The 27,593-nt window shown below is 38.8% G+C and overlaps 1 protein-coding gene across 3 annotated transcripts in view; it reads left to right on the top strand.

The window, feature by feature from the left end:
- Positions 1-27,593, top strand: part of THADA (THADA armadillo repeat containing) — a 165,137-nt gene that overhangs the window by 126,264 nt on the left and 11,280 nt on the right. The window contains exons 32-37 of one of the 3 annotated variants that reach the window (XM_064446114.1): positions 1,159-1,568; positions 1,884-2,005; positions 3,378-3,450; positions 6,284-6,428; positions 9,528-9,659; positions 14,768-14,892. In XM_064446114.1, the coding sequence (XP_064302184.1) occupies positions 1,159-1,568; positions 1,884-2,005; positions 3,378-3,450; positions 6,284-6,428; positions 9,528-9,659; positions 14,768-14,781 (896 nt within the window). In that variant the 3' untranslated portion in view covers positions 14,782-14,892. Of the gene's footprint in view, positions 1-1,158; positions 1,569-1,883; positions 2,006-3,377; positions 3,451-6,283; positions 6,429-9,527; positions 9,660-14,767; positions 14,893-27,593 lie in introns of those variants that run through there. The other 2 variants (XM_064446113.1, XM_064446115.1) reach the window with 2 other exon arrangements.

Here is a 27,593-nt window from a genome sequence, read left to right on the forward strand (position 1 = left end):
TAGTATATTCATTTCCTTGCAGTACAAGCTATACAAACATCTGAACTTGGCAAAAATCTTGGTTTTGATATTGTAAAATTGTTTATTGCTGCTGTTGATGGAGAAGGCGGCATGTGAGGATTTCAGTCTTAAGTATGTGAGAGGACTATTGATCTTTCTTTTTTTTCCTTTAATTTTGTGTCAACATTGCCAGCCTGGCATCACAGGTAGTAGGGATCTTTTAGTTCACTCTGGGAGGTGGCCATGCACTACAGGAGGTCTCGGGTTGTGCTGTGCCATGTGGGCAGGTTGCAGCACTGTAAATGACTGAAGTGTCACTGTTCCTGTGCTGACATGAGATGTCAGTGCAGCTCCTTTTTCTTAGCTGTGTTAACTGTTCCAAGTTAATAGGCATAGGAGAAGAATACTGGATTTTTTTAATCAGTAAATTCTTTAGATTGATACACAGAAGACAGATCTATTTATGTAGGAGGGGCATCTTCGTAATAGTATCCTTTTCTGACTAAAGCTATGCAAAGCGTGGGTTTTTTGGTATTATCAGAATGGCCCTGTCATCGTTTTTCCTGATTTCAGTTGCAGCTGGGTAGGCTGACACACAGCACTTCTTCCAGTCTGATCTCTGATCTTAGAGCTATTCTATCAGTTATAATATGATTGCATATTTCTGTTTGGTGCTTGTTGAGGTTTCCAAACTACCTACATTTTTTCCAAATATATTTAATACAGTTTGTGTTAATCACTTTCTACAATAGTCATGCAAAGCATATACAATTTGTAAGACTGTATTAGTAGCTTGATTTAAGGAAATACTTATCAAACAGCTATAACTGGCAAAGATGACAGGCAATCTGCAAAATATTGTAGCATTTTTAAGTTGTTTGAGGCTTTCATCCCATGTGTTGAACAATTTATAGTTTTCAGAGAAGTTTGTGTCATTCTTTCTATTTAAATATGAATACACATGATATCTAGGAAAGCTGTTTTATAATTCACAATGAGTTTAAAATGAGGAAAACAATGTTTTCATTTCATGCCTAAAATTACCTTGTGATACCTTTTGCACACCTGATATTTTTCAACTTCAGAATCACTTCATGGTCTGGAGCAGATGGGAACATCATCTCTTTGTCACTTTACTTAGTTTTATTCTCATTTCAGGAATACAATTGTTTGGATTTTGGGAAGAGATGAACAGAGTTGTTTCAGATTCTGAGTTAGTGTCTGGTATTCCCTACTCATCTGCAATACCAGGACTGATACAGTATCTTCAGAGCATCACCAAACTTGTAATATCAGTGCTGTCAGTGACTGCAGGTCCTGACTTCCAGAGCAGCAGTTTACCTGTTGCAAAGAAAATAGCCAAGCCATCATTGTCAATAGTTCATCTCCTTCACTGTGAATTTCATGAAGTACGACTGCTAGCGTTGGAAGCAATACTGCTGTGGTTGAAACAAATAAATTCCAAGCAAATTGCAGAAGAAGGTGGTGTATTGTGTTTACTCATTGATTTGGAAGGCACTCTTCTCACAATGGCTCTGAAGGAAAAGAATCTCCAGTGTTTTTGCAAGGTAGGAGCGTGCTATTTTATTGATATTTGGTATGCTTTCAGTAAATTATATTCTTAACTTTAAAAAATATATTTCAAACGTGCATGATGTTTTTTAAATTGTACATGAGTGGTTGTTTTTTTTACATTGACTAGGAGCTGTGCTGTAATTCTGTAATAGATGTGCTTGTGTAAAAGCAAGAACTTTCTTAACACTGTCAAAACAGGACCTTTGTGTTCTTGGAGTGTGGTTTAAGTCACTGTTTTATTGATCTCAAATGTACACATTCGTGTTGAGTTTGTTTGTAAATTCTCCATTTGTGAATTGTGTGTGCAGGTGCTGGAAATTCTTCATAATATGGATCTCAGAAATTTGCTTCTGAAGACTGAATGCTCTGTAAAAATGAATCCAAATGAGCTCTTAACCTGGAGTGTAAACATTGTGGATACCTCCAACAGGTATGGTCTAACATGCACATTAAGATACTTAATATATTAAAAACTTTAAATGTTGAAGCATTAATTTATTGGGTTTGGACTGTTGATTTAAAAATCCATTCTTCAGAAAAGTAAGCATGGCTTATTTGAATAAAGAGAGCTCTTGATGAGAATTTTTTAGAGAAGTTAGACATGGATCTGCATTATTAAAAAGGCCCACAAGTCACACTGGCAAGCACCCTGTAAATGTCCAGTAATACAGTTCCTGAAATAAGAAGTTATTCTGGCTGTCAGATGACAGCCAGTGAGCATAGCTTTTCCTCAGTGGTAACTGGGAAACACCTTAACACATAGAATTGATGATCCAAACATACACTCGTTTGCTGTGAATCTGCCATCTGTCCTATCCTGGTTTATCTGCAGGTGGTCTGTAGAAAGAGTGACAGATCTTATTTAACTTGTTGGATTGGCAGAAATGGTTAACCATAATCCTTAGGGTTTGCAGTCCTTAATCAGACTGTAAAGTCAGCAGAAAGCACTGAAAATTTGGAGCCAGTCTGCAGTTTGTACTGAATTAGAAGCTGTGTCCATTCATTCATAACAGAATGGACAAACGGGGTTAAAGTGTCCAAGCTTTAAGGGCAAGACCTTCTGGTTTCTAATAGTCTCTTTTTTTAAGCCATATAAACATTGCACCCCAGTGTTACCAATGTAGAATATTTATGATACAGAGTATAGAACAGCATTTTATAGCTGCGCACATTTGCTGCTGATTTGCACTAAATTTTTCAAGTTTAAATGATGATGTGGAGTGTTTCTTTCTGGAATGAAATAAGATACTTGTGGTAAAATAACACTGACTGGTGCTGTTAGAGGGGAAATAGCTGAAATAGCAGACCGTAACTGCTCAGGTGTTGCCATTCCCCATGGTGAGACCAGCCCTTCAAGAGCCACGGTGCCAAGCACCGTGTCCTTAGAATCTGCTGGGTGGTGTAGAGCTGGCAGTTGGCATATTCTGCGCTAGTAACATTTCTAGCAGCTACAGAAGAGATATTCTTAACACCAGCATGAAGAAATGTTTTTGTTTATAATTTAAAATAATGCCTGGTTTGTTTGACTTGGCTTCCATTTTCAAATGTGTTTTTTTATGGGAAGTATGCTGATAGAAAATAAACACGAGGGGGGTGAAAGTAAGAGCATATTTCATTTGTATATCAACTAAAAACTTAACTAACTTCAAGATCTGTAATGTAAAACTTCTGAGTGCTCAGCTTGCAAAATACCCATTGGTGATAAACAGGAATGATTAAGAACTGACTGGTTTTCTTCTAGAGATTAAATGATGGCAGAAATAGCTGCTTTTTTTGATGTGTTCTTTACCTTGTTTTCTCAGCACTGAAGTTCAAAGCATAGCTCTCAAATTTGCCTCGAAGTTGGTTATCCATCTTTTGCAGAACCATCAGCAGGTAAGGGAAATGTTGCTGCTTAACAGTATTGTAATTCTGGAGTTTTTGGTGATAGAAGTGACGTGGCTCCTTTTAGATAGAAGCCCCAAGCTTGTGTTTTCTTGCGTCACTGCACTTTTCTGGTGTTACGTCTTCCTCTCTGAATACACTGCCATGTTCTGAAACGAAACAGCCATGAATATCTTCTCAGTATATCCCTCTCAAAGTCATTTCAAGGTAAATATGTAAGTACATTTTTCTGATGGATTAATTTCAACTTCTGAGAGCATCCAAAATAGTCACTCTAATGTGGAAAGAAAAATGCCAACGGTGATTAACACATGCACTGAATCCAGTCCATTTACTAAAGTGCAACTTTGTTGTGGTTTGTAATTGCTGGGGAGCCAGGAGGAGTGGAGATCTGAGGGGAAGGCAAAAAATTGAAGCAGTGGTTGGGTGCAGTTCCCTTCCGCACTGCGTGCAGTATGACCTTGCCAAGTCTCACCCTGAAATCACTGTCTGAGCACACCAGCTTGTTGTCTGCGTGGGGTTTCTCATTGAATTTCCTCTTAAAATTTTTTTTAGAACAGTGGTGTAAATATCATAACTCTTGTAAAATTCAAGGCTCTGTGTTCTCCATTCCTTTTTATAGACTATTTAATTTAGATTCATGCTAGCACAAATTACGGGCTCAGATTTCTTTTGATTTTAAATCGTCAGTCTGTGATGTCACGTATGTATGTGTAGAGCAGTGCTAAGGCAGCTTTAATGCTATACAATTATTTTTGTTCCTTTTCAGAGATACAAAAAACACTTAATGGATATTTAAAAATAGACAAAATTCTCACAATGAATATTTTCTTTTCATTACGTAGCTGTTATTTTTATAGAATGTGCAGCAGAATTGATTCATATTTTATGTTAATAGTCTTGTCTCGTCATAAAAAAAAAAAAGGAAGCCACACATTTGCACACAAAAATTGGGAACATGAATAAGATGTTATATCTTTTTGTTTAAGAAAGGCAAAATGCAAGGACTTCAAGTTATAAACATTAAAATAACCATATAAACCTCAGTTTACAAATAGACATGAAACATGTTATTGCTTTTAAGTTTTGTATTAATTTACAAGAGGAATTAATGAAAAATGCTGTAACATTCTTAACTGTAGTAATGCTAAAACAACTTTCTCTAATAAGCATGTAAATCATGGGAGATCTGAGACATCTATACAGAGAGTGCCTTCTGCTTTGTAAAAGACCAAATACATCAGTTTTCCATCTAAATTCTTTCTTTGGGCTTGCACTCAGTATATGCATCTGTAGAAGGGATTGTTTCTCTTCCATAAGGTAAAAGTCTATCTTTCTAGATAGTCCCTGTGTCAGTTCAAAATTTGAGTAACTGCAACATCTTGGGAGATTTATTTTTTTTAACCTGTTACAGAATCTGTAGTACATGCTCTGGCTCTGTCCCTTTGTGCAGTGCAGGTACATGGCCACATACCATGCAGAATGAGGCAGAGTACGGCGAGGTTTCATTTATCCCTCAGTGAGTCCTCCTGCACGTCTCTGCCCTTTGGCTTGACTCACCTCTTCATTGGTTCTCTATCTTATCTGGTTGTTCTTTTTCACTTCCTTTAATTAAAAATAAGTTTAGAAAGGAAAGAAAGGAGAAAAAAAATTAATTGCACATACCTCAAATGTCTCCAGGTTGAGCTGGTGCTGCTTTTCCTGTTCTCCTGTACATGAGGTCCCAATCAGTTTAGGTTTTTTCTTTTCCTCTGGAGCTTCCTTCTAATTGCTGTAGTGCATGCCACCTCCTGCAGTTTGCATGTTCTGTTATCTAACCTGTACTTGAGGTTCCTGCAGCTTGACTGACCTGCCGCCCTCCTGAGTGTGGTATTTGCAGGGGATCCCAGCTCTTTCTTAGTCCCTTAGGGAGGTTAGGAGTTCCTCCTCCCAGTCAGGGCCCAGCTATGCCAGTGGAGCTCAGAGTTGACAAGTCTTGGAAGTGCTATTTGAGTTGCAGGTAAAATGCACATCACTTCTTTCCACAAAACATCTAGTAGCCATCACTACACATGGGAAAAAGTTGAAGCTTTGTCCCATTATTACTGAGTAGTAGTTTTCCTAGCATATGTCCGAGGACTAAGTATTTTCCAACAGATGGCAACTGCATTTTATTTGAAACAGGAAATTTCTCTTTCCTGTCCTTTTTTCTAATTCTTCATGTTTTAGGACAGTGAGCGTTGCTGTTTATCAGCCAGTGTGGAGATTCCTTTAGTGTTTTAAATGCACGTGCTATCAGAACCCAAGGTACCTCAGTGGTCTCACTAAAAAAAAAATTCCATCCCCAGTATCTGCAGAGGAGACAGATGGAGCTGCATTCACCCCTTTACCAAGCATTGCATCATTACTGAAGCCTAAGACTGATGCTACAGTTTGTATGCTTCTAGTTGTTTTTCCAGATATGTGTATGTGTCTGCATGTAGGATGCTTCTGAGAATTGCTTCTCTTTGTCATAGTAGAGTACATTTGTCTTTGGCTTGCAGCTTTAGAACAATTGAGGACACAAAGATATGCTTTGACTTGTGGGGTCATTGGCAAGTCTGGTGTGAAGGGACAGAACAAGTGAATTTCCAATTAATACTGCTCTGACTAAAAGAAAATCTCCCATCTTAACTATCTGTGACATAGTAAACCAACTTTTCAATGGACATCTGGGATTCACCAACTTGAAAAAAACCTGCATTTACTGATGAGTAGTATCCCTTTGGCAATCCATAGTTTAATGTGATGGTGAGCGGTAACATCAGATTGTACAGCATACTTCTCACATGTTCTATGCCTCCAGATTTCAGAAGAAGTCCTGAAAAAATGGGTTCAACTGATAGTTTTTTTTTGTGGAGATGAGCATCAGACAGAGATGCTGCTAGCAGCTGCCGAAGTTCTTAAAAGTATAACAACATTTCTTCTGATCAATGAGAAGCTCATTCTTGGTGAGTAGTCTGAACATTAATTTTCTGGATCTTTTTAGATGAAACCCACTAATACATGACTTTAAACGTATTGTACACATATATTTACACATGGTCAAAACACATAATTACATTAAACAGCGTATTTTGAAAATTTTAATTGGATTTAATGTACTTAACTGACTTATTTAAATTCTGGTACAAAAAAGACATGTGCGGAGCCTCTTCCACTATACATTGCTGTACAGATATAGTGGCTTGCAATTGCTCGCTGACTTGGATCTTTCTGAAATATTCTGTTGGTGACGTGGACATGCTTTTAGTTTAACACTGAGTGTAACAAAGGTTTGATGGCTGAATGTTGAAATTAAAGGGTTTGGTCTAGAAATGAGGGACATATTCTACTATGAGAAAGATTAATAATTGTGTCACATTACACCTCCCAAATATAATAATTTTTTTAAAGTTAAGATTACACTGTCTCTTTAGAAAACCAACAAATAAAAAAAACCAAACATGTAGCCTTGTTCAACAATACATTACTGACTGAGGGGCAAAGCTGTGTGAAATTTTCTGCTCTGTTGTGCAGAAGACATTGGGGTTTTTTGTCGAGCCTTCCTCCCCACCCCGCTTGATGAACAGCAAGTAAGGGGATTTTGTGAGTAAAGGGTCAGGAGATACGCAAAAATAAGTAGTGATAGATGATAAAGAAATTAATTTGCATCCCGAACAAGACAGCTTTCAATACTTAGTTTCTGTGATATTTTATTCCAATGTAGTTATGTAAATTATTTTAGTTTGAGTAGCTTAAGTCTACTTATATGGACTGGGTACAAATTTTTGTTAGACAAGAAGAATGGTAGTATTTCTTAAACTTTAGATAGTGGTGTTTTTTAAAAGTCAGCTATTTATTTTGAGATGTGTCTTTTAAGAGTTATTGATAACATTTAACGGATCTAAATCTGTTACATGAGGTAGACATTGTACTATTAAATGTTCATAGTATCAACTCTGGAAATCTTAACCTCTGCCATCAACTTAAAGCTCTTAGTAGGACAGACATTACCATTTTATATCAAATGAAGACAGGGGAGGTATTGGAGTGAAAAATTCCCAAATGCTGTGCTTCATATCTGTTGCTGTTTGGATCCAGTCCGTAGCTGATGGAGAACAGTTTCCTCTTTGATCTTGTCAGAACAGTTGCTGGTTTCCGTGCTTTCCAATTGGGCAGTTGTGAAGGTCTGAAATGAAAAATAGCAGCAGTTTGTATCCTGCCTAAAATCTTAACAAAACAAAGCAAAATAACAAACCGAACCAAGTCACAACAGAGAGGCCCCATGGCCTCAGTGGGCAAACTAGCTGAAACTATTCTTTGCTCTGAAAATCGGGCCTGGGGAAGAAAGATGCAGTACTGATCCTGCATGCTACCTAGAACTGTCAGTCTGGGGTTCTTCACAACTGTGAAATTGTCAAGTACTGCAATGAGAAGTTTAGCAAATCAAGGACATGATCTGGTGTTTAGTTGCAGTGATAAAAACCCAGAATCCTTCCCTTAAAGTTAAAGAGGTTGTGCACAGATAAACAGCTTTGAATTTTATGCCTCGTTCTGCATCAGCTTTCTTGACTACATATAGTACAAAGTAAACAAAATTGTGGTTGTATGAAATGGAGTTGTAGACATTCCCCTAAGCTTCGATTAAGAACGTTCGTAAGAGGAAGAGGGTAAATGCCAATCAGTATGTTCTGGATGACCCCATCATGTTTCCCTCATGTTGCTTGAGGGTTCAGGAAAAGTCTGTCTGGAAAAACCATTTGCAGACTTCCGCCTCTCCTGGAGATAGAGTAGAAACTTGCCTAGGTGGGAAAGCTGGCCATTGTATCCAGGAGGGAAAAACTGTGCTGCCCTAGTTGTGACACTATAACATTATTGGGTGTGTCATGCTAGAAAAAAGCAACTTCTTTCTGAAATAATTATATTCCATGCTATTCCTCCATAGGGAAGTTATATGAAATACAACAATGCTGCTTCTGCCTGTGTAGTAAAGCCTCAAGCAATTATTTTTGGCCAAGCAGTGAAATACAATTAGTTGTCTGGCTAGCCTTGTAATACAGATCTCTGGTAGACCTGTTGATAACATGCTTGAAGAAAACCAGTGCAGCAATGAAGCACCAACTCTGTTGTTCTCTGAGATCACCAGAAAGTAATATCTAACAGCTGGCTGCCTCTAAAAGAGACCTTCCAGTGGATTCCAGTAACAAGGATGTTCAACAAGAGCTGAAAAGTACCCCAGCAAACCTATGAGTATAGCCTTGTGACTTCAGCTAGTCATCCTTAGTGTGACACCACTAAACGGCACAAGGGTTTGCAAGTGGAGTGTGGCTTGTAAGATCTGAATTGCCACTGGGGTGGTATGTGAAGTCTGCTTGTTTGGGGTTTACCAGATAAAAATGTCCCTCTTGGCAGTTACCTCTGATTAGTCTTAACTGTGTGCAAGTAATTACCTCATGGATTAAACCTGGCTTGCTTCCAACAGATAGTGGGTATAAGAGTGCCAGGGCATGCTGGCAAGTGGTTTGATGAGGTGGATATGAGAGAAGTAGGTGATGGGTAGATCCCTGGGAGGTGGGATCATTTGCTGCTTCCTGCAGGGAATGGCATTTGTGGCCAGCACTACTGGCACTATTTGAACAAAACTTGGTTTGGCAGCCCCTGCTCCAGACAGATTGCAACAGCAAATCCATGATCACAATGCATTGGTCAGTCTCTGGCAGCAAAACTTTTGCTGTTGCCAAAGAGGAATTCTGCGCTCCTAGAAACTGTGGAAAATTCAGAGCACCCACAACTCAGAGTTGAGTTGTGGTTTGAGAGGTCCATTCTGTTATCTGTTGCTCACTGTTTAAACTAAGCTGAGTCAACCACCTAGATGAAGTTCATGCATGCTGAAAACATTTTGATCTCACTGCCAGTTGTCTTCCCAGTGGTTTGCCAAAGTATTTCTCCTGCCCATGTTTCAATGTTTCACTGCATTTGTTGTGTTTAGCTGCGGAAACAGAGCTCTGTAACTTCTTTGAATGCACGTAAGAAATAGAATTCTAATTCTTCTCCATAAATAAATATAGGACTGTCTGATACCCTTGCTATGTGGAAATGTGTGGTTCTACTGCTGCAGAATGAAGATTTGGTAGTAAGGGATGCTGCTGCTGAGGTTATACAAGTGGCACAGTCTGAGAAAAAGAGCAGTAAAGGAACAGGTATGTTAACTTTTCTTTACTTTTAAATAGTATTTTATACTTGGGAAACAAAACTATTTCTCTTCTCATCACAAACTTCTTGCTAACTGTAAAGTGATCCATCCACCTCTTATAAACACATACCATGGAAGATAACAGCAAGTTAAGATTTTTGACACCTACCATGCTTTATTATTTTGCTTTTACTGTTCTTGGTGTAATTTGCATATGGTTACATGGGTATGTAAAAAAGATGACAGCAGTATTCAGCTTTATGGTTCTTGCTGTGATGAGTCAACTGTCACATACTTTTGCATCTTGAAAGTTCTTTAATACCAGCTTTGGTCTAATAAAATGCAGTGGAAGACACTCTTTGAATCCCAGGTCATTATAATAGCCTGATCACAGAGAGATAGGAGTCTGAGAAGCAGTATTCAACTCATTGATTCATCATTATACCTTGAAATCCATTTATAACCAGATCAACCAAGACAATTCTTAGCATACCCACAATGTGCTTTTGAGAGGATGTGGGCCTTTTTGTCTGCATGCCCTAGTTTACTCAACCCTATTAATTTTAAAATAGCCACAAAACTTGAGTAGGCTTAACTAATTAATGTGCTTCACTTTGAGAGTCTCTGCTGACGCATTCTTCCAGGTATTGTGAATAAATTAGAATTCACTACCATGCTCATCTCTCTCTGGTGGTCCCTACTGGTCTATGCTACTCAGTAACGCCTGTACCAACTTGCCTGCAGGCAGTTCAAATTAGTCAGCCATCTCCCTGTGAACTTCTGCTAGACTGGAGATAAAGCAGCTCTGTGGTTTTAAAAAAAAAAAAAAGTAAGAAAAGGCAGCAAAAATGTGTGTTTGCCACTACTCTAGATAGAAGTAGCGAGGAATGTGCTTATGTGGCAGATGTGTTTTTGCGCTGGTGCTGTTCAGGCACAGTGCTATGGGGCAGGAGAAGGTAAAAGGAGGGATGTGTTACAGATGGCTTTCATCTTCCTGTTAAATGCCACAGCTCTGATTCCAGCACTCTCATCACAGCTCTGGCAATTGATCTAGTCCCAGATACAGCTCTCTTGAGTATCAGGAGGCTCTGCTTGTGTGTGCCTCAGGTCCCCAGCACTGGCCTTTTGGGGGGCATCCTCAAATGTCTCAAGATGGTACTTTGTCTGGAAATAACACACTGCTGGATTTTCTCTCTGGCTCCTTGTATCTTCTCCCTTCTTCCTTGTTGTATCCCTGTGCCAAGGGATATTGCCCTGTAACTGCATGAGGGCTCTGTGCTACTAGTTAATACTAATGTCACATCAGTGCTTGTTATTATAACTTATCAATCTGTAAAGCAGAAGTAGCCATAATCGAGGAAATGACATCATAATTGTTTTTTATTTGCTATGTTCCTAATTAGGATAGGGGCTGCCTCCCCAAACTTATGTTAACCGCTTAGTTATACTTAGTTGTGCCTTCCTGTTCTTCCACTTTAACTGCTTTTAATGAAATCAGTGTCTTTCATCTGTGACTAGCAAGGAATGCTGCTTTGGAAAAAATAGAATCCAGTTTATTTCCGCCTCATTTTTCAGTATTATTGTTCCTGTGATCTTTCCCCCCCCACTAAACTCCTTTCACTTTTTGTGCTTTGCTTTCTTAGCTTTTGGGGGATCAGGGTAAGGGGTTTTACCCCTGTGGCTTTTGTTTACATCAGATTAAAATAAGCTTACCTTTGAATGTTGTTTGTTACTTCCATTTACCCCCTTTCTTCTCATGTGCACCTGAGAGTATGCAATATGTTTGCGTCCAGGGTTTAGACATTTCATGGGTCACCAGTGCTCTCTGTCCTGGCAATTTTTAAGTTACATTCAAACATCTACTTGTTTTTTCTCAGTTTTCATACCATGAAAGTCTGCTTTTTAATCACAGCAATGGTTTTAAAATATCTAAGCTAGTATGCTGAAATTTATTAGAAGCCATAAACCAGGTCTCCTTTAAGCCTTTTATTTGATAACAAATTGCTGGATATCTTACATTGACTGACTTTTCATTTCCATTATACGATGACAAATAAGTATTGTGGCCCAGCAGTTTTATCATGAGAGCAGGAAGAAAGATGACTCAGGAGATCAGGAAGAGGAATGGATGTTTAGAAACCCGTTTTCATACACTCTGTAATTGTTTCAGTTCAGTTTTATTTCATTGCCATTACCACTAGCTAACATGAGAGAGTAAAGAGAATATTATAATTTCAGCTTCATTTGTCTTCAAAAATGTTTATGTCCTAGTAGCCATTATATTTCCAGAAATACTGCACTGTAGAAATAGGTTATGGTGTGTTTCACCTTTTACTGCTGTTAATTTGCTGTACACAGAGTGGGAGTGCTGCTTACAAAATCCAAGCACTGGACTTGCCAGAAATTTTGGCACTAGCATCATTATATCCACTCTTCACCAATTCTCCCTCTCACTGTGTACACAGTGTGTAACATAGGCTGTAGCTGCCTACAGAAGAGCTAACTCTATTGTTGGCTTAGGGAATCAACACCTTAATTGTTTTGTTTATATGTGAGATGCAAAGGAATCCCTGATTATAGCCTAACAACTGCCTCTGCCCTTCATGCATGATACGAGCTGGCATCTGGTTTTCCTGTGAAAGAATGGAGTATGGGAGGGTGTATACTTGTGTCTAACCGCTGGGCTGAGACTGAATTAATTTGTATTCTGCTTCAGCAGAGTAAGATGTGTGGATAACAAAGTTATTTGCACAGATTGTTCACAGAGTTGTTACAGAACATTTTTCCTTTACATCTATGTTGCTGAATAATTGTACAAATGTGCAGCAGTATGATAGTGTCAAATAATAGGTATTTTCAAGTCATTTATAGATGGTGAAACTGGAGGCAAATGATCCCATCTATTAGTGTGGTTTCACTTCCAGTAACAGCTCCTATCTTGTGTAATTCTTTTAAATGTTATGTGTTAGTGAGGGTGAAACCCCCAATTTCCTCAAGTAACTAATCTGTGCAGTTTTGGATCACTCAAATTATGACAGCAGTAACCTTGTAGAGTCTGAAACACAGGGTAACAAATGTGATACAAGAACGTTGTGAAAATTGCAGCCGCATTTTTGTTTGAAAGGAGAAAAGCTCGGAACACCAAAGGCTGATACATAACAGCAGGGCTCCTATCCTTGCTCTGCCCTCCCCTCCCCACCCCAAGAAAACCCCTGTGAAACCTATAATTTTTTTTATAGAAGGCAAGGACTCCCACTGTTACCAGTAAAGTTCTTTTTTTAAAAAAAAATTATTTTTTTCATACAGATAAGGTTTATTTCATTTTTTAATATGTGTAAAAGCTTATAATTAGAAGGGGAAGTTACTGAGTTTGGCTGACAGCAGTCATTTTCTGAGCAGAGCAGGTCAAACAGAATCCTATCTCACTAGAAAGGAGAAAACCTTTTGTTTTCCTTGCTAAAAATACCAACATAGCAAGTAGTTAAGGTTTGCTAATAACTTGAACAATATAAACCCCATCTGTAACTCAAGGTATTGTATGTACACTTTGTTGTTGTTTCCTCATGCATTGAGGTGTAAACTTCTGGGGGATTGTTTTATTCCTTTTAGTATGAGGGAGGGTACAGGAAGTATTGTATTCAGTGTAAATGTAGAATAGCTGCTTTGAAATCTAATTAAATTAGTGACCCATGGCTGTGTAAAGTCTAGACCTATTCACAGCAGCATTTCTGATCCAAGAGGGTTACTCCTTACAAAAGAAGACCATTTAACTCAGGGAAATAGGCGTTTTCTTTCTCTACTGATCATTGCTTTACTGAATATCCTGAAAAATTCAGATAACTCAGTACTAGAACCAAAACTGTATTCATTGGTGTAATTTTCCTGTATGGCTTTTTTTATCTGGAGAAGCATAACTTTAACTGAAGTGATGAGTGTGTCAGTATTGGAGAAGTTTGAATAAACTATTTTTTACTGTTATAGCTGAGCCAGTGCAGTTTATAAAATTCTATATTAAAAAATACCTCTAGTCAGCGTAACCTTTATGTTGGTAAATTACCAAATTAACCTTAAATTGGTTTAAGAGCATTTTTAGCATCGTCAGCATTAGCACCAGTTTAGCTGATTTTTAAAATTGAGCTGAATGAAGCTTAAATGAGCAATTAGATTCACAGACTTGAGTAAATCATTTGAAAGTGCTTGAATGATTTAGCAGCCTGAATATTCTTCTCAAGCATAATTCAGGCTTTTGGGAACCTTCTGCTACATTTATTGTGAAATAGTATAGAGATGAGTGAATAGTATAGAGATGAGCAAGTTAGCTCATGGACTGGAAGTTGTGTGGCTGCAGCAAAAGCTGGATAAATGGCCCAGTCTGAGCACCACCATCACTGTATGCGTTGTAAGCGTCTTTGAAAATCAGTCCAATGTTGTTGTTTGCCTTAGTTCTTGAGTAATTCTGAGAATAGGATTGGGGCTATAAATGATGTAGTCAGTTTTTAACATATTGCTGATTTAATCTACTGGCCAAAAATTCAGATATATTAATCCTGTTCCTTCTGTTCCCATTTCACATGCTTAAGAAATAAGCAATAGATGATACTGCTGTGCCAGGAGTTTCTGAACAAAAGGCAGTGTAAAGCCCTCTTCTCTTCTCTTGATGGTTGTTCCCTTCCTGATAGATGCTACCTTTTATCTTAAAAAAAAAAATAATCAGTGACAATGACAAGTGTCCTATTTTTTGATTCACCAGCAAAAAAGCATTATTAGCTGGCTGGTTTGAAGAAGCTGACTCCCCTTTCTGAAGGGCTTCCTCTTGGGAAGGGGATGGCACTGTTCTACAGAGTAGATGGGATTGAGATTCTTGTGGAAGTCTTCACTGTTGGGTATTGACCTGTGTTTTAGTGGCCCATAGTATCTCAGCCCTATCTTACTCTATCAGACTAAATGCATGTAGGAGCCTTTCAGCAACTTTTATTTTGCTTATTGACTAGAGGGTATAAATGTGTGTAAAGGGAGAAGTTAAAATGTGCTGCTTGGGGGGTGGGGAGAAAAAATACCATGTCATTAGATGAAAGAACTAAAACATTTTCAGGGTGACTTTGAATTCCTTTCTAGGCTTTAGCATTTGAGTAGAACCTTTCTCTTTGTGAACCATGCTGTCTCCTTGGCATGAAGAAGAGCAAAGCTGTGTGTTGCTTGTGCCTCCATCTTTTTTTTTCTACACATCATGAATATGGAAGGTAAATTCAAAATAAACTTTTCCATTAATCTAGAGTAGGTGTCTCGTATCATGAAGGTGTGTGCAAGAAGGCTTATTTGCATGGGATTTTTGGGGGTTGTTGGTGGTGTAAATCTTAGCAGAGGTAGGAAAGGAGAAGTTGAGAAGATCAGACTATATTAACATTTGAAAGAGATGAGGAGAGACTAAATCCTGCTCAGATTTATGTTTCTTGTTCCTATCCTCTAAAAATCTTCCTCAGTGAAACTAAAGCTGTGCAGAAATTTTCATACATATGTGCCCTAGGATGATCTAGTAAATCACTTGAGTGAGAGATAAGAGATAACACAGTCTGTGTGATGTTAATGCAGCACAATGGTCTGGCATTCATCATCAACACCACAAGTGATAGCAAATCATGGGTGACTGGCATGATCCTAAAACTTGTACCCCAAGTGTCCTTTACGACTGATCCATGAAGTATTTCAGAACAAGTGACTCAGATTTAAGCTGCTCCGGCTGGCAGTGACACAGCTAAAAGTAAATGCTGGGCAAACCTAAAATGCTGAAAACACCATTGTCATTGGTAGTGTTCAGCTGCATGATAAAAGCATCCCACATATTGCACAGGAAAAAAGTAAAGAAAAATATTCTAATTGTTGCCGCAAGTGCTTGTTGGCATTTGAAACTGTGTTTTCAAACTATTCCTTGAACTAGGTGCAAACTTTGGCTATAGCTAAAGGAGCTTTTCTCACACGTGTTTACTGTGTAGTAAATGTGCTAAATAGATTTCCTAAAGCATAAGTTCATCAGTATGTTGGGTTAACCCTTCTCTCCCCAGACTTAACTGTTTATTTATAAAGTGCTCAGCCCGTGCTGTGGAAATGGAGTGGGAGAGTAACTGGGGGTTAGAACCTGCGCACCACTGCTGTGAGCAGTATGCAAGTTGTAAGTTGCCGTCTCTCTCTCTCTCTTGATGAAGCATATAAAGGAGGGGTGCCAACAAGATGTTCAGACCTCTCCTTTTCATATGACTAATGTATTCATCCTCTTGCCAAACTTGGGGACAGATTCACCAGTTTTTGCTCTATTTCTGCATTGCCGTAGCCGCCTAGTGAGGGAAATGGGCGGACTGCAGTGAATAAAACAAATGTCGGGTTACTCTGAGCCTGGACAAAGATTAATGTGTAGGGTTCAACTTTTCTCATGCACTTGGATGACTTGCCCTGATGTTCAGGTTAGGCTAATAGACCTCTGAGGCCCCAAAGAACTCCTTCAGTTGTGGCTCTTAAAACCAGTTCTGGCAGGTGCCTGGCTTTGAGAAATAAGTGGTAATTACCTGAACATAAACTAGGGAACTGCATGCATGCAAACTGGTTTGAGGATGCATTAACTGGAGTCTGTGGCAGGATCATAGGTGATAGATTTCCTTTTCTTGATTTAAGTCAGACCTGTGCATTTTCTTCTCTGTTCCAATATTTTAATTTCTTTTCTATTTAGAGATTTGATGGAGGGGTTACAAAAAGCATGAAGTCAGAACTTGTCTGCAGAAAGAGCTGTGCTGGAACTGCTTTCTGGAGCTCTTCCACTAGCCAGCCTGACCGAAAATGGAGGTTGTTCGTTAGTGCTGTGGACGGTTACAGCTGCGTACAGAAGTTTGAACATCTTCATTCTAGATATCTTGACATCAACTACTATGGTGTGGAAAGTTAAGAGCCTCCCACAACTGGATCAGTTTCAGGACCTTCCTACTGCCCTGGCTAGGAAAAACCGGCAAACTGGAAATAGCATTTTAAAAGTACTTATTGCCATCCATGATATTTAAGCTACTTTGAGAGTCTCTTAATTTTGGAATCTGTTGGTCAGAAAAATCTCCCTGTCAGATCTTGTGATGTGCCACAGGTTGCTTGGGAACGGTCCAGAAATTCTCACAGCATCATCTGGGTTACTAATGGAAAACTGCTGATCATGGTATCCAAAATATGTTTATGTTCCTTGTATTGGAGACAAGCGGAAGGAAGGTGAATGAAATTTTTTTTCTGGGGTCAGCTGCAGCATTTCTTCTGCTTTGAGTGTCTTTTTGATGACTGCATTCTGGTAACTAGGTGTGCAGATCACTAAAAAGAACTGGATTTCTAAACCTGCTATAAAAGAGGAGTGTTTTGAGCTGAATGTTAGGATTTAAGTTGGAGGTGGCATTTATCCAGATGGCCTTCAAGCAGTGGAAAGCAGAAAAGGCACATAGACAAGACCCATCTAAGTAGAAGAGAGTATAATAAAGATGCAATACAATCAAAAGCAGAAGAAGCTGACAGCAAAGCACAGCTGCTCCTGTTGCAGAATGAGATGATTTTCTAGAAATGAAATTTATTTTTAAAAGATTGTGCATGGAATCTATGTAATAGCCTATCTTAAAAGCAATACTTCTTTCAGCCTCGGTGGAGAGGTGTAAAGTAGTGGCAGCAGTTTGCGAGATTATATTCAAAGATGGTGTAGGATTGTATTCAGAGACACTGTAAGGTGGTGACATCTCTATGGTTATATTAGATAAGGCATGTTGAGGACAGGAGGAAAGGTCAAACAGCTGCCTGCATATTCTGGGAATCCTCTGAAGCAGGTCCTAGCAAGGGAGAGAATTACTAGAACACTCTGCACGGTGAAGTGCGCTAGATATTACTGAAAAGTACCGTAAACCATGGAAGGTAACATCACTGATAATGTGCTTACACTATCTGTAATTGTAGGATCATAAGCAGAATAGGGTTACAGGGAAAAAGGACCACATTCTCCTTAAAATGTTGATGTTCAGGCTTCTGCTTAATGGACCATACCTCTGGCTGCATACTTTTTTTCCCTTTCATGCTTTTAATGGTGAGTACGCACACGCACAGAGGAGGATTTATGCAGGGAGACAAATGTGTAACAATGACCATTTAAATCCTGGCAAACTAAATAGATGGTAAATAACCTGTGCTAGTTGGTGACTAGTTGGTGACCGGATGACTATGGTGACCTTACGTTTAAGTAGATTGTTCCAGAAAGCAAAATGACATGTGGTAGAGATTATGAAATACTTAGTGTGGCTAGAAGCTATAATTTGGGGTTTTTTACATCTGCTGTAATAGTTCTAAGAAGGTAACAATTCCAGGTCAGTTGCAGGGATGAAAGAATTGAGGTCTAGGAGTGCAAATGAATTCATCTGGTCTCTCTGCCAGGGTAAACTTAGGGCTGTTTCAGGAGCAGATTTGACTTGTAGCCTAGTCATATAATTTTCATGCTAATAAGTACATTTTGGGTCTTTGTAATAGTATTTATTTTATATCTGGCATTCTAGTTTTATACCCTAAAAATATCTCCTATTGTTATGAAAACTTTTGGAAGGTCTGATTGGGAAGTAATTGAGGTCTTCTAGATTGCATGAGTAATATGTTTGTTTCCTGGTTTAATGGTGACTCTTGAATAATGTTCAGCTGTTGTCCCTAGGTACGGAGGAAAAGTTGGCTGACAAAGACAGAAAATCGGCTTATATATTTTTATTCAGAAAACTCTTTGGTATTCCCATGGGGTCAGGGATCGAACACTGAATATATTGACTGCCTGTTTTTTTTCTTTTCCTTTCTGACGCCAGTTCTCTTCTCTTTGGCCACAAAGCCAGCGTAGAGGAAGGCTGTTTGCTATCCACGGCTTACCTACTAAACTTGGAGTCTTTGTGTCTGAGTAAAATATTAATGAACCATTTACTTGAAAACAAAGTGAATTCACACCCTCCTGCAGTCTTTTATGAAACTTCCTAAGCTTATGAAACCAGGTTTTCTGATACATGCTATAAAAGTGTTGTCTGTGTTAGTTTAAGAAGCATGTGCCCTTTTAATACAAGCAAAATACCACCACTATTGATCTTCCTCTGCTTTTAAAACATTGCACTTTATTTCTGAGAGATACCTGTGGTATTTTAGTGTTAAAAAAATAATCTGCGTGTGCTTCTTTTTTTGGTTTGCTTTTTACTCCTGGATTAATTTTAGAAGAAGCAAGTAGCCATGTTAATTATCTATACTGAAAAAGGAGCTTTGCAGGTGAGGCCAGTAAACTATGCAAAATCAGTCTCTCCAGAAGCAAACAAGAACTGAAGGACTGATTACATTCTTCAGAAAAGGGCTATTTCATGCTTTCTCTGAACAAGCTGGAAGTGCAGAAGAGCTAGTGCTTTGGAACAAAAGTACTCTGTTCAAGGAGGTGAAAGAATGCTAAGGAATGCCAGGTGAAAAAAATTGTATTATCCACCCTATGTTGACTAGTTTTTACAGCTAGGTCATGAAGGTTCGTTGTGGATTTTCATTGTTTTGGGCTTTTTGTTTGCTTATTGGAGCTGGCATTCTGCCTTTGCTAATTGTGGATATGCTAAGAATCAACAAAAATGTTCAGCTTTTTAATCATATCTAGACCTCTAGATTTTAACAGATATATTTAGAGACATAATAGAGGTTGTATGATGTATGAAGATTGCAGGACCTGGCCTACAATCAGTATGACATTTTGCCACTGTATTGAGCTCTTGTTATATATACCAAGTTCAAATATATTATTTGAATAAATGGACTTCAATTTTACTGGTTCAAAAACTGAAATGAAACTTGCAATAATAATGTTGCAGACGGTCCTTAATCTGTAAAAAATGAAGTCTGGGCACAAGTTGCATTGTTTTGCTGACCAGTTGCTGCAGTTCTTTAATTTTATTAATACTGCTCCTTCTGTTTCACTGCTGCTATGAAAAGTAAAGCTGTCGCAAGAGATTTCTTTTTGAAAGACCAATGGCTGCAGATGTGAGAAATTTGATACAGGGGACAGTTATTAAAAAAAAAAATTTTAAGCTAAATTGTACATCTATAGAAAAGAAATCCTGTTACTTAAAGAAGAATTGTTTAATTATTAGGAATTGGGAAAACTGAATAGGGGGAAGAACACTGGAGGATTGAAAGGGAGTTACATACATTTTAAAGAAAATAATTTCTCTTTATAGGGAGCTCACTTTCTCAAAGCATCTGACCAGGGGTTAGACACAGTTGAAAAATAGGAAATGGAAGTTGGTGGAAACTTTTTGGATCATTCATTACTTGGCATGGTGCAAGCTGGAACAAACAGGGTGCTATTCTAACTGGGAATGTACATGAAAAGGCTTTAGTTACCCATAACCTGCAACCGCCCCCCTCCTCAGATTGCTTAAGATGCAGAAGTCTGGAACAATATGGCCCAGCATCTCTGATGTTTTTGGTATCCTGAATATCAACTTCCTGTACAATGCAGTTGAGAACCGTATTTTAAAAGTTCTGATCTGAAATACTTGGGAGAGCTCTGGGTAGGCACACCCATACACATATGATGTTCTTTATAAAGGCCGAGATAGGATACCTGCTGAAATCATGTGATGGGCAGGAGAGCTTGCTAAATTTTACAAGTTTTCAATTATTTCCATACCCTTGTTACCTCATAGCCCTAAATGTGCAAAACTTTAAAAGTCTATCTCAGTACTGTAGACATCTAGTTTGTAAATGGTTCATATTTAAGCTAAATATATTAAATGTTAATTTAAATTATATTATACAAAGAACGAATACAAAAATGTATGCTAAGAAGTGCATGTATAATGCTATGGGAAATAATAAATTTTTCATAAATGTTTTGCTTATGGAAAACTCTGATCAACAGCTGTGGAGAATGAAGGTCTCTGTCTTTCAGTAGCAGAGATTGAACAGACAGCAACAGGGCAAATTTCCTCTTTTTCTGCCCTTTGCATCATAAGATACCACCTCTGCAAGAATGAAACCCTGTGCGGAGCTCTGTGCAAAATATTTGTCCCATGCAAGGCCCATGCCCCATTTCACGGTGTGCATGTAGAATATTGATATTTATTTGTAATGTCATTTTGCACTGAGAGGTGTTTCACCAAGAATGAGGAGATTATACATTTCTGCAAGCAGGTTTTTGTGCACAGGATTTTATTTGTGTAAGTGTGGGTGGGAGTGAGGCAGGGAATACAAACACCTTTGCAAACTAACCTAAACCACCAGCTTGTTTTCACGTAAGTCAGCACTCAGCATTTTTAATGACCAAGATAGTACTCACCTGTGCCAGAGTCAAAGCAGCACCCTAGAATGAAGGGTGTTTTTATTGTATTACTGTTTCCCTGAGCCATAGCCTTCCCACTGATTTGGTGGCTTTCGTTCCTGGTGTGTTGATGAGGGGGTGGGGAAGCAGTTCTGGGACACAGTGGGCTCTTACTTCAAAACCTAAGATGTGTAAAACTCAGTGTCTTTTTTTTCTGTAATCAGTTCCAAATGAGCTCTTACAAAGGGAACGCACAACTGGCTTGGTTGAACAAATTGATTTCTCATGCATGAGAAAGTAAAGTTAAACATCCTCGTGAAGCCTAGAAATTTAAATTTTAAGAATTAGACTTTTTATAAAGGGCTTTTGATTTGTTAGATTTAGAGCAAGACTGTTGAAGTCACCTTGAGGAGCAGAATTATTTATGGCAGTTGCTTACAGTACCAGTGTAATGCCACTTTCGCATGTTTTTAATTTCGTTCCTTCGCGTGGTCTGTGCTGTGTTAATGATCACCTTGTCATTGCTAGCGGTGGAAAACGGTTTTATAAATAATTCCCACTGGTGAGATGAAAGTGTTAACAGAAATACTTTAGGGAAGGTCTTGATTAACTTATACACTTGGCTTGATCACAGTGGAGGTTAGACTTACAATATCTTGTTACCAGGACTAATAAAACACATTCATTTTTTTCATGTACTATGTTAATTACCCTTTTACTTTCCCTTGTGTGCAGACACACACAAGCTGGTTTCATGTCTGTGTTGAAGACCACAGTTACACTCTTTAGACTTCTCCTTGCTGTACTTACAAGTTCATTGTCCAAGCAAAACCAACCTTCCCTAATCCCAGAATCTGTATATTGTAGCTGAGCTAGGTGCTCAGCTTAACCTATTTTTGCTGTAAACAGCAGAAGGTAGATTTTATTTTTTAAATTTCCTTGTACTTACTGAAAGCTCTCTGTCTAATGTACAGGTGTTAAGAAGCACAACTAAGAATTAAATTTTCAGAATATCTTTCCTCTTTAATTCAAATTCCACAAATGTAAATTATTCAAATAAATAACCACATTGCAATATAGTAAACTAGTGTCCCATATTCCATCACCACCACCTCTCAGAAACATCAGGAAAACAGGCATGTGCCATGTTCTCTGAAGCCTAGAATCATAAGGATCAAATGAACTGTGTTAATGAACAAGTCAAGGGTCTTTCAGAAAAGATGCTCCCAATATTGATTTCCTTCTCCTAAAGCAACGTGTGTTGCGTAGATTAGTTTAGTTAGGCAAGATCACACTGAGTTGGGAAATAGTCTCTCAGGTTACATACCAAAGTACAGAGGACTTGATTCTTTGGGATAAAGGGGTCTTAGGGTGGAATAGTACTTATATATACAAACTGAAATTCATAGAAGTAGTAGAGGCAATACAGGCAGCCTTTGCTTGTTAGCTGCATTCTTGTGCAATGTGTTTTAATTTCTGGCATGATCATCTGTGCACCACTAGGGAAGGCTGTCAAAGAGGAAAGGTAAGTTCTCTGAATTAGAGGATTTTACCTGAATCTCACAGTTAGCAGTGAAGGTTCAACTGGTGCTATCCATGGCAAGGTGAAGTAGAATACGGCCTTCCCTGAAGCAAACTTTGAAACATTTGAAACATGCAGGTGGAAAAGTAAGATGTTAAAGACAGAAAGAGTCTTTATGTTAAGGACACGTATGTCTATGTTAAAGACACATGCCAATGTGGAGTGTAACTGCAAATGGCATTATTAATTTAAAAGGAAAGAAAAGGAAAAATACTTCCTTGAGCAGTGAAATGAAGGGAGCTTGGTTTGTGTGTTTTGTTTTGGGTTTTTTAATGGATTTGTTTTGCAGATAAGTGGATTTTCTCATGTCTGATGACTGAGGTTTCAGCCTTTCACTAGGCAGGACAGCAATAGGGTCTCTTTTCTTTACCCAGCTGGCTAGTTTCATAGAAACAAGGCTTAATATTTTGGATTTCCTTATCCTTTTTGTCAGACTGGATTGAAATAGTACAGCTGATTCAGAAGTTGTGGCGGGAAACACGTACACAGAAGCATGCCTGCTGATTTCCTTATTTTGTTAAAAAACTGGACAAGAATTCCTTTGATGTTGTTTATTCTTGTAGACTGCCAGTCTGATCGAATAAAATACACCAGAGCTGTTACTCTTTTTCTGTGCACTGAGTGTTCCCTTCATCTCTACCTGCCCTCCCACTTCATCCTCCGTGTTTTTTCAACAGACCTTGAATTGACTTCTGTAAACTTATGGCCTTCTGCAAACTTATGGCCTTCTGCTTTTCTGTCTCCATCTTCTCTTTAGAATTTGTTTTGTAAATTGTGTGAACTGTATATTTTTATAATGAGGATGATGGTCTGTTGTTAGGGTTGCCTAACACTTCTCATTATGAAATCCTGGTTTTCAGCTACTTGTGTTACTCCTTACTAGCTGGTACTGAGATTTTTCCGTACTGTGAGTATTTTCTTTTTACTCTAATTACTTGCTTTTATTACAGTAGCCATGATTCTACATAGGAAATTAGGGGAAAATGCTGTCTTTATGCAGGCAACGAAAAAAATGGAAGGCCTTTTCTTCAAATGCTGTTATACATGTATGCTTTGGAGCCAGATATTTTTTGTAAAATATGTACAAATTTGGCTGAAAAATTGGACTATAAAATGCTATACTTTATATATATTGAGTAGAAACAGAAAGGATCCTAAAAGCTAAAACCTCCAAAGATTTTTGTGTTCACTAAGCAGCTTAAATTTCTCTGCTCCTGAAATGCTTTCCTGCGTTCCCAGCAGGGCTACTGAGGATGCTCTGTGCCGAGAACACTGTGCCTCAGAAGGACTCTGCAGCTGTGGCTGTGGGTAGCTCTGGGACAGGCTGCGTTTAGGCACTTGAAATGAAACTCTTCTGCTTTCACTAGTACCTGCAAAATGGGGAGGAATGAGCTATCACTTCTGGTTAGAGAAGGGAAAAAGGTAAATTGGAAAAATTCAGTTGACTGCTGAAAGAATCAAGCTGAACTGATGAGAATAAGGAAATGGGAGGTGATGCTCAGTCTGGTTAGGAGAGGAGACTTGCTCTTGCCAGTGCGAGAGGAGGGCATAAAGGAGGATAAAGATCTTTGGTGAAAGTCGTGGCAAGAGGGAGACTGAACTGGGTCCAAAAAAAGGAAGAATGTAGGGAAGAAGCAGAATGGACAAAGGAGATAAAAGGGGAACACTATCCTGCATTTTGGGACACTGTGACTGGAGGCACTTGTGAGGCTGAGGGTCAAACCCAGGGCTTAACATGTCAAGATAATTAGAACTGCATTGAGACACTGTGGAGTCTGGCAACTGGGGCTAAGTAGAAGATGCCAGAGCAGTGCTATAGGTATACCTCCCATCTCCAGTAATGTTACCGTTTCCTATTATTCCATTAGTTTCAAGCAGCAGATGCCTGAGTGATCAGCCTTGTGGCTCCACTATCTCGCTGACTCATGAGCTTCAATATAATGCCATGTTATTTGGGTAAGGTATAGATTTCTTTTTCTTTTTTGGAACTTGGAAAATTACACATATACGCTGCCATCTTCCCCGTCCACCCTTTCCCCACCCTAAGAATATTCATAAGATTGCAAGGCCAAGTATCAAAAAAATAGGAAATGCAACTTTAATTCAACCTCGTTGTGCTGCATGTGTTAAGAAGGAAGGATAAGCTACACTATCACTGTTTGGTTTTTTTACAGATGTTCTTTTATAGTTCAATAGGCAGGGCAGATTTGCTCTGATGATGAATTAGGAACACACTGTACATGAAACTGTCATCTCCAACAGTACTACTACCTCAGTTGCAGAATCGAAAGCGATAAAGTGACTAAGACCGAGATCGCAAGAAGAGACATGCCAAAGCCATTTAGTGTTGCTCTTGTGATCTGCATTCGATCCCTGCCTCTCCCAGAGAGCTGTTTTGTGCAGGGAAGCAAGCCTCTACAACCAGAGTTTGGAAAGGAGGTCACTGGTTTGCTGAGTGCTTAGCTAGATACCTTGGAGGCATGATCTGCAGGAATTCAGAGCACACGCAGCTGAAGCCAGAGGGAAATGCATTTTGAATATTAAAGCATTATGGGGTTCTGACTTCTCAGTGAAACAGGTCATAATGTCTCAGATCAGACATCTAAAATTGGTCCAGATTTTTTTGTCATGGCTGTCCACTCTGCCTGCAGACTAGGTAGTGCCATTTCTTCTTTCTGTGGACATCGTTATAAATACAAGTGATATGTGAAGTAGTCTATATCATGATGAATGACTGAGATTCACAGGTTACTTAGTAATTCTGTCTTCCATGCCTTTTAGAATATTTTGGAATATTTGGAATAAGAAATGTTCAATGCCATGTGTTAAGCGTGGAGAGAACAGGAAGAGAGGTTTCTTCCTGGTGACTGCAGAGTCCCTGGTGTAGCATAGTTGATGTCTGTATTAATACATGTGAGGCACAAGTGTTTCTATTTTTGTGGTACCTGGTGCAAGGAGCACTTCTATATATTCTGTACTGGGGAAAGCACTCACAGCACTATCTTGGTTCCTTCTCAATTGAAGAGACACAAACCAATTCCTCAAAGGACTTTGAAGGAAATGGAAAAAGACAAATGTAAAATCTGTATTAGACAAGTATATTGGTATCTATGTTAGACTTTCCATGGAGGAACTCTGATTAATGATTGAATAATATTTATCAGTCAGAGTCTGTGTATATATTCACATTATATGCAAGACTAAGCAGCTCCTACTCCTTCTGTAAATTTACTTGGAAGAAGGCCTCAAAGTAATTAATACAAATCATGTTATGATTTACTGATACACCTGAGCATGCCAAGACCTCCAGAGAGGTTTTGTCTGATGAAGATGCAGACAAAGTTGTAGGTAGCCACCCCACAGATGTCTGGGATAGAGAGATACCATCCAAGTCACTTGGACCCTGATAGAGGATGCCCTGATGACAGCTAGAAGCTTCCTAGCAAGTCTTGACCCAGCTGTTTCCCATGTAGATGGCAGTTGTATGGAAATGCCAGAGCCTCGGGTATTTCAGTAAGAGACATAAATAAGTCAGAGGATTTCCAAAGAGGGGCGGACCTGCCCATGTAAAGGCAAATGCCCTAGTTGGAAAAGGTGCAAAATGTGGAAGTCATCTAGGAGGCAAGAGTTGTGTGAAAGAAAAAGGAGATGAGTGTCTTGCTTTAATGTGAAATGCGAACATCAAACATTGAGTCCTGATACTAGAAATGACTCAGCCACAGTAAGGTGATCTGGATCAGCAAGCGTTTATGTTGGCCAAAACTTTTAGTAGTAGAGGTGAGGAATATGGATGTTTCATCTCATTTCAGAAAGTCCAGAAACCAGCTCACTCTCAAGTGAAATCACTGCTTTATCTGCTTCCCATTGTGAAGAGCAACTGGTTCTCTCATGGACTTAAAACGCTCTTGAAAAATTTTTCAGAGACAGGTATGTTCTGTTCAGGATGGAGACATGTGGCTGCGCTTCATTTGTCTGTTAGACACCTACAGGAGAAGTGCCCTAAGTGATCTGTAATCACTGAATTGTTGAATAGGAGTTCCCTGGCAGCACCTGCCTGGCAAGACCCCAGCTCAAGAGTCAGGCGGAGATTTTCCTTCAGAATGTCAGAAAAACCACGTAACAACAGAACATACACCATGCTGCATCAAAAGCAACTTGCAGCAGGCATTGGAAGGCATTTGGATCTTAACAGGGAAAGAATGAACATCCTCTCAGTCATTTGTTACAAATGCACTAATGCACTTGCAGCGTGAATATTTTGTGGTTCTGTTGGTTTCTAACATTACAGTGTGTTTGCAAACTTAATGGTATTTTTACAGCATTGTCTATCTGTGTATGTATATGCCAGCAAAAAGATGAAAAAACCATAAGCCATTCTTTGCACACGAGTTTCATCCCTTTGTCTGTCTTACTCATTTGTTGTCTGTCTGGGCTATATTGGAAGCTTTTGATGCAAGGTTGGGTTTTTTCCTCAAGTGTTTGTACAGTGAACAGCTTCTGTGAGGTTTTACACTTTTCAGTCTTACATGCTGAGATAATGGGTTAGCAAATTGACCAGTAAAGAAGCTGAGAATATATCATGAACCTTTCTGACATAAATTATTATACAAAAGGTTTATGGCACTTCCTGTAAGAACAATTTTATAGCCACTTAATTTCTAATGTCACCCTTTTTTTAATAATTAATATGAAACAAAGATAAAAATTAAGTATGAATCATCTTAAAAACAGTCTCCCCACATACTATGTCATTGTAAGGGATCAGAACAGATAGGAAGACTGAGTTGCTGAGGTTTCCAAGTTGCTTTTTGCTATTCTGCTCAAAAATACCTGCATTCAGTAAGTCACACACACACCTAAATCTCAGGTGTTTTGTAGCAAGTGTCTTCTCTACTCAGACGTGCGCAATAGCCACACCTTGCTGGTATCTGCAACTCTGCATTGTCCCAACCTTTGGAGCAGAACTGCTCTAAAGAAGGAAGAAGGATGAGACATACCTATGTAAACTAACATTCAGGAGAAAATGCAGAACAAGATTA

This window comes from Phalacrocorax carbo, chromosome 3 (genome assembly GCF_963921805.1).
Source record: "Phalacrocorax carbo chromosome 3, bPhaCar2.1, whole genome shotgun sequence".
Lineage (NCBI taxonomy): Eukaryota > Metazoa > Chordata > Aves > Suliformes > Phalacrocoracidae > Phalacrocorax > Phalacrocorax carbo.